General features: G+C 26.8%; 2 protein-coding genes across 2 annotated transcripts; one reads left to right on the top strand and one right to left on the bottom strand.

The window, feature by feature from the left end:
* The first annotated feature begins 126 nt into the window (after positions 1-126).
* LOC100572829 lies at positions 127-4,380 on the top strand. The gene is made up of 4 exons (XM_016801694.2): positions 127-584; positions 2,260-2,476; positions 2,550-3,014; positions 4,116-4,380. Exons 1-4 carry the CDS (start codon positions 438-440, stop codon positions 4,214-4,216), a joined length of 930 nt encoding a protein of 309 aa, XP_016657183.1. The 5' UTR covers positions 127-437; the 3' UTR covers positions 4,217-4,380.
* Positions 4,381-8,672: 4,292 nt separating this feature from the next.
* Positions 8,673-10,025, bottom strand: LOC100576028 (zinc finger MYND domain-containing protein 10 homolog). The gene is made up of 3 exons (XM_029490862.1): positions 9,135-10,025; positions 8,958-9,066; positions 8,673-8,869 (listed from the first exon to the last, which is right to left on the bottom strand). Exons 1-3 carry the CDS (start codon positions 9,215-9,217, stop codon positions 8,726-8,728), a joined length of 336 nt encoding a protein of 111 aa, XP_029346722.1. The 5' UTR covers positions 9,218-10,025; the 3' UTR covers positions 8,673-8,725.
* Positions 10,026-10,288: the final 263 nt, after the last annotated feature.

Genomic DNA, 10,288 nt, shown 5'->3' with positions numbered 1-10,288 from the left:
TGTACTCGTTATCGTTATGTTGGATAATCTATTATCTACATCGTGATATGAACATATGATATCGGTTGTTGGCGCCTTTTTTAACATTTTCGGTTCTCCTCAATTCACAAAACACAATAGCATAACATGGCACAATATGTAATATTGAAATATTGAATATTATTTACTAGGTATTGTGTTATTTTTGTTTTGTGTATCACTGAGTGCTCTGACCACATTCCTTATCCTTTCGCACAATTTTTTTTCTCCTCAAATGTATTTACGTTAAACCTTAAACATTACTGTAACGAATAATGGATTAGATTTTCGTACGTCTTATAAATATTTTACATTTCAACTGCCTACATAAAATATAAATTTTCGAGATTTGGTTATTCAGCAGTTACTACAACGTCGTATTGCATTTCACGTGGTTGTATTTTGATACAGTTCTTAAAATGTTTAACGAATCTGAGTTAGTAACACATTTCGATAGTATACATGGTTTTATCGAAGTATTAGCTTTGAAGAGTGTGCGTGAAATTCAAATGCCAGTATGTAGTTCTCTCACTCAACTAACCTCAACAGATTGCCTCAAATTGATGGTAAGTATTTTAATTAAATCATTATGTAATTAGAATGCTGATGAAGTCTATTTCGTACATTCACACCATCCAACTATTTACTTAGAGCAGGTACCTATCTTATAATTGAATTAAATTACTAGTGCCATGCTTACTTTCATGTACCATCTTAATCATTTTTGTAGGTGGACATAATTTTCCCAATAATTAATAATAATAACGATAATAATAATATTAATAATAATTTTAACATACATACTTCCAATTATATTCGAAAGTACTAGACAATTGATGTATTAGCTATAAATTAATGTTATTATATTATACAATTCAGCTATTCAAAAACTTGGTTACATTATAAGTTCTTTGTATGTAATAAGTATTATCATAAGCGTGCGCACAGGGGGGGCCGGGTGGGCCGTGGCCCACCCTGCGAGACGTATCGAAATTTGTATACATAGTAATACATGATTTAAACATCACAATTTTTGATTTTTTTAAATCATAGAACATTAATTAAATAGGTGAAAAATAACATTGATAATCAATGATAATACATTAAATGTCTTTAAAAATAAAATTGATAAAATATTACCATTACAGATTGCGAAATTGTATTTAAAATTTAAAACCATGTTGACAATTAAAATATTTCTTATTTAATTTTTAAAAAATATGTATCTGTTTTTTATCATATGAATGATTTGTGCCTTAAATAGTGGGTGATTATGAGTAGGCAAATTAAAGTATAATTGTTTCTTCCACCGGAGTTCAGGTTTATTAATCTTTATTGACTTGGCCCACCCTGCCACAAATGTCTGCGCACGCCTATGAGTATTATATTATTTGTAAATACGACAATAATTTAATTAATTAACACTTTCAACGCTGCTGACCCGTATATGCGTCAATAGAGTTTATTCCAACAGACTGGTGACGTGTTAACACGTCAAAAACGTATTCGTCCATATACGCTTTAATTAAATTGGATTTTTTTTAATAAACTGAAACTTAGATAGGCCATTAGCAATGAACTCTAAATTTAAAGATATGGGTGATTTTAGTTTTAGTTTTTTCCGTTGTTTTTTTAAATCACGGGTGGCATTGAAAGTGTAAAGAAGACGCTACATCTGCATGTATTATTTTCTTATATATAAGAGTGAATTGACCTATTATCAAATTTAAAGGTAACTAGCAAGGTATATCAATACACCTTGGTAACTAGGTAAGAAAATTATCTAGGGAATTGTATAAGCTTTTATTGATACATTGAAGGTATATAATTTTTTTGTTTTATTCAATTTGTATGTTATTCAATTGTATAAATAAAAAAAATGTTGAAATGTTGAAATCAAGGAATGAGCTTTTTAATATTTATCAACAAAAATATTTAAAATTCCCTAGGTAATATCATTCCTTAACATTTGATGATAGGTATATAAACTTATTATGATACAGTATTATATTAAACCTTACAACACAAAATGTATACTGCTATGTACATTTGTTATACGGATACAACACATCTAAGTGTGATGTTCTCTTAGTAAGCAGAATAATATTGGTACATACTTGCACGAAAACAACTTTACTCCAAGTTATTGTATTTATTTCAATTGGGTTATCCCATACTTAATTTATATAGAACTTGGGTTATTAAATAACTATATTCATATTTAATTTTGTATTTTTACAGAAATATGAATTGGATAAATGGTCTAATCCTAATGAATCGTCTATGGAAAGAATACTTCTATTTTATTTAGTAACAGATTACATCGGCTGTGGATTATCTTCTCCAGAGTTTCATACTGTATTTTATAAACATCTTTCCACAGAAGCATCAAAGATAAAACTTTTGAATGATTTAGTAAAAATTTGGGATAGTTTATTCAAAAATTATAAAATTCCAAGTATGTTTATTTGAAAATACATTTTTATATTAACTATTTATTGTAAATAATATTTATATTATATTCATTTTAGATATTGATTTTGTCAAAAATTTGATGGCCAGTTTGCAGCGCCTTTTTATTAAAATGACAATTTTAGTTCCTGATGATCTTATCAAGTTTAAAAGCAACAAAGTTATAGATAAAATTAATTATTACATTAAAGAGTATGAGCAAAATATTTTAGATAGTCATACATTAAGTGATAATTGTATGCAACAACAACTTACCTGTAACAAGAATAGAGTTTATGGCATTGAAAACATAGTTCCAAAAACATCAGTTAAATCAAAATTGAATTATTGTATCCAAAATCTTGTCCAACAAAATAAACTAAAAAGAGATGCCATGGATAAAAGTATAGAATGTATGACTTTAAATAGTCAAAAAAGTAATATGGATCTTCAAAAACATAATTCTGAAACTATAGTGGATCACCATCTTCCAAAGAAACCAAAATTAATGTCAAGTGATGTGCTAAATAGGACTACCACATCAGGTATATTGGGTATAATATATTTTATTTTATAATTGGACAGTGTGATAATTAGCCAAACTTATTTATGAATAACAATTATTTATAACTACATGCATGTTAAAATATGATATATCTGATCAAAAAAATTTAAAAGAAAAACTCCCTAAAAATATTTTATTGAAACATTAACGGTTTATTATATATACATAATTTTATCTTCATCCAGGATATTATATAAATGTGAACTAAGTTATGCAATTTGTGTGTTATCCTGAATAATAATTAAAAACAAATATTAAACTTTATAAAAAGTTTTTTTAGAATATTGACAAATTTAAAGATTATTTAACATATTTATTTATTATAGTATCTGTTTCTATACATAAAAATAATTGTAATAATTTATAAATATCAAAAATATCAAGCTATTTCACTTAAGGGGCATGCACGCGACCTGTTTTTTTGCTCAAAAACATGCCTTACAGGAAACTCTCATGCAACGTAGATTGGTCTGATTTCCGTAATTTTTTTTTTGTTAATAGAGGAAGACTTATGGCAGGGCGCATTGGACATGGATTTCTAAAATTATTTTTCGAAATCTTATATTACAATTTACAAGTTTGAATTTAGTCCATTTTTACAACTTTTTAGTTTTTTGTATTATTATTTGTTTTTAGCAAAGTAATCAAAAATCGAAGTCCAATACGCCCTGTAAAAAATATTCTTCTAACAAAAAAAAAATCGGACCAATCTACGAGGTGTGCTTTGGTCGATATAATACACCCTATCAACCCCCCCTAAATAGGTATTGGGTAGTAGATTAATGAAAAAGTCTTATAATTGAGGTGGCAACTAAAATATAAAATTTAGTTTTAAAATTTTATAGAATTGCGGAAAATTTGAAAAGTCGCGACCAGGCACCTTAAAAAAAGATAATTTTATCATAACAAATTTATTACTTCTTGCTCCAAAATCAACTTTGACACATAGTAATATAAATCACATAAAACAAACACAGAATAAATTAAGTAGATAATAAACCCTCTGGATTTTTTATTGTTATGTTAGTTTAATATAAAAATAAAAAATGTATTAACATATTTTTCAAAAATATTTATTTAGATGCTGACTGCAGTGTAACAGTGCCTCATGAACAAAGGAAGCTCAATGCTTTTCAAGTAATGATGCTCAATGCTAAAAAACAAAAAACAAAATTGAAATAAATTACATATTTTACTTTTGTTTGTTTTTATATAACTAATATTTTAGTATATTGGAAGGTTTTTCATTTTTATTTTTTTGTTACTTAGATATTAATTTGTATTAATATTATTTGTACAGTATGATCATTTAGTTATTAGTAGTATGAATTATATATTTGATTAGATATAAATGCATAGTATACTGCTCAGTAAAATGTTGTTTTTTCTAATACATGTAAACTATGTATATAGTTGTTTTATGCGACTATGAATTGTATTATTTTTATTAAATACTGTTATTGACACATAAAATATTTCTATTATTATGTAATTTTTAAAACTATCAAAATAAAATAAAATTCCATTTGCCAACTGTTATTGAATTTATTTATCATTCATATGGTTAAAATAACATAAAAAATACCTACATTTTAGACACCCATAACTAATCTATAGTTATAACCCTATAAGTAACATCAATTCGTCGTTTGAGATATCTTGGCGGAGTATAAACCAACAATCACCGATAGATTTGAAATGTCGACAATCAGTGTATGCTACTTAGAATTTGATAAAATATCGTTTCGGCAAGAACTTGATTTGAAATACCTTGGGTTGCAGTAGCAACTATTCTCAAAATAATGTATTTCCGAGGAAATAAAAGATGTCTGTACTTTGTTGAAAATATAAAAACTAGATTAAAATCATCCCCATGTTATCCCATAAAATATATCACCAATATTTAATCAGTCACATATATTTCCAAATATTTATATTAACTTTAGATGATGTCGAATTTGTCTGACACTTAATAGTAGAAACTTCCATTATACATGGTAGTTACTTGTACCAAATATAATCTATAGGTAGTTAGTATTCTGCGGGTCAAAATTCAAAATTGACAAGTACTTTTAAAAATGATGAAAAAAAACTGGAATTTCTATGTAAAACTGGTTTTTAATAAAAAATAATTTTGATTTATATTATGTTGGGTGATTAATAGTTATTTATTATAAAATGACTCATAGTGCCGTTATATTTTAAAACAATAATTGTGATTTTTTGATAGAAAGTGATCCAAATATTATCCAAAATTTTTTAAAGGCTAAGCATATAGGTACTATACGATTTTTGTGATTTTTAAAACTATTGATAGTTTTTTTTTTATATATATATAACAGCTATACCATGTTATTATATACTATTCAATGTTTGTGGTTTTGCAAAACTATAATTTATAATTTTTATTTTAGATTCTGAGTGGAACGATGAATGTATTGATTTTACAATGATGTGTGTTTTTTTTTTTTTTTTATTTTTTTTTGTGTCTGTCATCACCTTTTAGGACAGTCAAAGTGCTTGGATTTTCTTCAATAGTACCTTTTCTGATAGGAAAGTGAATCTAGTAGGTACTTTGGGGGGTCAAAAGTAAAATTTTTCCAATAGTTTTTAAAAGCGCAGTGAAAAACAAAAGAAAAATTAAGGAAAAACGGGAATTTTTACGCAAAATCTGTTTTCTATACATGATACAATTTTCAAAATATTTTAATTTGTTTTGAACTGTTTAGGGACATTTTCAGTTTCCAATTTTATTAGTTTTTTTTTCTATGAATGTCAATAAAACTTATTTGTTGAGTAAAAATACTTGAAAATTTAATACAAGGCTCCTACTATATTGTTACAATGACATTTGAAAAATATTAGAAATCCTTAGTCACAGTTTTTTTTTTTAGCATTTAAAGTTCAAAAATTGACAAATTATGTAAAAATCACGAAAATTAGCAAATTATTTTGAGTTAATAATTCGTAAAAATTTTTATCTTTAGAACTAAGATTTTAAAATGTAATACAAGATTCCTTAAAGGATAATCTACCTTTTTCAAAAAAAAAAATGTCTATAAGAAACTCAAATGAAATTTTTATGAGCGTTTGAAATTCATATTTTTACAACATTTGATATTCACTCGATTTCTTACGTAACGATTTTCTTATTTTATTGTAATTAAAAAACGAATGACTGTAGATACTTGAAAATTTCACTGAATGTTTATATTAGAATTTTCTATACACAATAAAAATTTGAAAATAACTTGACTCTTTTTAAAGCTGCTTACGGACATTGTCATTTTTAAAATTTTTAAAATTTTTTTTCTATAAATATCAATAAAATTTTATTTGTTTGGTAAAAATGCGTGAAAATTTAATGCAAGGCTCCTGATATATTGTTACAATAGCAATTGTAAAATATTAAAAATACATAGGCACACATTTTTTTTATGAGCATTTGAAGTTGAGATTTTGACAAAATTTATCAAATTTAAAATTAAATAATTATTTTGTAGTTAAAAATTTATAAAATGTTCAACTTTTATATCTAAGGATTGAAAATTTAAAACAAGATTTCACGTAAATATTTAATTCTGTTACCAAAAATTCTAAGAAATACATAAGCACAGTTTATTTTTACAGTCATTTTAAGTTCAAATTTTGACGAAATTACATATTAAAAAACCTGGAATAACTATTTTAGTTATTTTGTTGTGATTGTATAATATTACTTGTGGGTACTTGAAACTTCTAAAGTATACTAATACTATTATATATCTATGAGAGTACCACGGTTTGTTGTTGATGTATAACGCGTTACCTAATGGATATTGTGATATGATTAATTTGGAATTTATTATTGATACCTATTATAGGTCAATTTTTTTTTAATACTATAGATAAGTATACCTATAATAGGTATGTCTAATACATAGACTGACAAATCATCTCCGTTCAGAATCGTTTTTCGTACACAATGATATAATATCATTGGATTCAAATTTAATTCCATCCATTACAGTAACCCACTTGTAACCTACTGTACAGCAGAGCGACATCCACTTACCCGCCTTTTTTTTTATACTTTTATATATACTTTTAAAAAATTTATAACATATATCCCCCCCCCCCCCCCATTGAAATTTCCTGGGCACACCAGTACACCACTGTAGGTAACCTAACTATAATATTATACTATATGTATATTTCATTAGTAAGCAAAATAAACGTATTATATTATATTGAAATATATTGGTATAAAACGAAAAATCCATAATATTTTCTCCGAAAATACAATAAAACAGTTAAATGCTGCGCACTTTCATCCATAGGCGTGCGCAAACATTTGTGACAGGCCACAGGGTGTCAATAAAGATTAAGAAACCTGAACTCTGATAAAAGAAACTATTAAAACATACTTTAATTTACCCAATCATAATCACCCTGCACTATTTAGGGCGAAAATCATTCATATGATAAAAACAGATACATATTTTAAAAATTAAATAAGAAATATTTTAATTGTCAACACAGTTTTAAATTTTAAATAAATACCAATTGATGGACGACGGTAATAAAAAAGTTACTATAGGTATTATATACCTACGTATAGCAATCGACATGGGTGTAACTAGGATGAATAGTTACATAGGGGTTAGAGTCCTACAAAACCAAAGTGTAAAATAACACGTGTGGGTCAAGTGCGTATAGTCGAAAAACAAGGAATTCTACTTTCCCTTATTTGTATACTAACACTATTGTGGAGTCAATATAGTCATTGATTAAATAATAAATATTCACTTATATTTAAAATTTTTTATAACATAGTAAACTATTAATAGACAATAATAATAATAATAAAAAATTATAATATTATTATATTAATAATAGTGTCATCCTCTGTAATTACCGATTTAGAAATCAAAATACTGCCGACTGCCCAGAACCCGTTCTCGTTTTTATTATTAAAATTATATATGAAAATCTAGGAAAACGGTTTTTAACAAGTCGTATAATTTCTGAAAGTTCTCTGTTATGAAGAAAATGCCAACTGATATTTATGAAAAATTCAAAGGGTGATGACCCACCATACCATTACCGCCGACCCTGGGTACGTCTCGCAGGGTGGGCCATGGACCACCAGGCCACCCCCCCCCCCCCTTATGCTTATGCTAAACGCTTATGCTTTCATCTAAAATATAGAAAATACAATTTCGTATTTAAAATGATTATTTCTTGAATCAGATTTGTATCTCATATTTTATTTTGCATATTTTCTAATGAAGTTCGTTGATAATCGATGTGTAAAATAAGACATCAATCTCACAACAGTCACAACCCTGAGTATGATATTATAGGTAGGTACTATTATAATTTATGTACCAAGAATTATTGTATACAGTATACCTACCTAACTTGTTTATAAATATAAATATTAAATATTGTAATATACTGGTCACACCAATTAAATATTGTACATATATATTTTAAATAATATTTATGTTTTCATTCAATCTCATTCATTTACTGAAGTTTTGATTTTTAACTAAATGCTGATTGGAAAGAGTAACCATTGTTTTGCTATCTTGAACTTTATAATTTTAGTAAATACCTAGGTATATTATATTTAAAAAAAAAATTGGAAAGATCCAGTTTAGCAGTTACAAAATACAATGGTACATATTTTATATATTATACCTAATATTAAACAATCATATTATAATAAAAACTTACGATAAAATATAATGTGAATGATTGTGTAGGATTCGGTATTATACACAGTACTTCTGGAAGTACTTTTTCTCTCCAAATTGCTACACAAATTGCTTCATGCACAATAATAGGAACCTTAAAAGTACAAATTTATTACAAGGTAAAAATGTCATCGGACACTTAGATTTCAAACACCATTGTTGAGGTAATAGTTTAACTATACTTTTCCGTAACTGATGAGCTGATCCTTAATATATTCTTCTCGACCTTCAGTAGCATCCAATGTAGCTTGTTGGTTAAGTTTTTGCAAACGATCATGACTATCGTACCATCTACAACATACGTTTTTTGTATGTAACTAAATATATAGATCTATAATATTTAAAATTTATTGAATTACATTTTTGATCCAAGCTCATTAAGTTTTGATTCCTTAATATGATCAATGAAAAAATCAACTTCATTTTGTGATATAATATCCATTATGCACCTAACTACTGTATATACTGTATAACTTAAATGATTATTTAATTATAATAAATCTATGTAATTTTATAAGATTATACTTTAGGTTTGGTCGATATTTTCGACAATTCTATTTCCCTAGTAACCTATCCATTATAACACAAATTATATTTTTTAACGCATTTATTCGTACAAGCTATGATAAATGTGGACATGTGTCGTCAAGACAACTGAATATTATATTTTATTAATAAATAGTATTGTCTACCTATAAGCTACAGCCTACAACTATATATGATCTGTGTACGTTTTCGACCAATACCATGTACCTATCTGTTTATATAAATTAAAAACTCATCTTAATTCTACATTTCTACGGTTGTCGGTTTTTATGGGCATAATATTAACTTAGATAATAAAAAGTATACAATTATGAAGTAGGTAACGGGTCTGATTTACAGTAGGTATCGGTGTAAATAGGGTTGGACCGTATATCTTCGATACAATTATTGTACCATATTGTGTATTTTGTATCCAGAGAAGATATCTTCTCTACATCGTGCTAAGTGCTTGTATCTTACGGTTATAAGAAGTATATCGAATTCGAGTACATAGATTAACATTTTCGCAGTCAAGCGATACATTGAAGCATAAGTTTTTTTAACGACTAGACCGACTAGTATTATATTCAGGTTAGGTAGTAGGTAACTGGTAAATGTCGTATGACCAGTGGCCACCCTACTATAGAGCGAATAGGGACAAATTGACGTAGCCATTTGGACGTGGGGTAAATGGTTGTTAACAAAAAAATATAAATCAATGATATACCGGGTGATTATTTTATCATTGAACACTCATTATTTCAAAAAGTGTACATATTTTTGAAAATATTTTTTATCCTTATAATTTTTTAAGTTTTTACTTTTTTGAATGACAACATTGGGTTTTAATTTTATATTCTACAGCAGAATATTTTTCTTAGTGTTTTGATACATGAAAATCGAATTTGAGGTGAGTAGTTTATGAGTTATAAATATTTAAAGTTTAGATGAGCGGAGTGGAGTGGTACGGGGTTACCCCGCGAAATGT

This window comes from Acyrthosiphon pisum, chromosome A2 (assembly GCF_005508785.2).
Source record: "Acyrthosiphon pisum isolate AL4f chromosome A2, pea_aphid_22Mar2018_4r6ur, whole genome shotgun sequence".
NCBI classification, from domain to species: domain Eukaryota; kingdom Metazoa; phylum Arthropoda; class Insecta; order Hemiptera; family Aphididae; genus Acyrthosiphon; species Acyrthosiphon pisum.
This window is presented reverse-complemented; position numbering and strand designations above follow the sequence as displayed.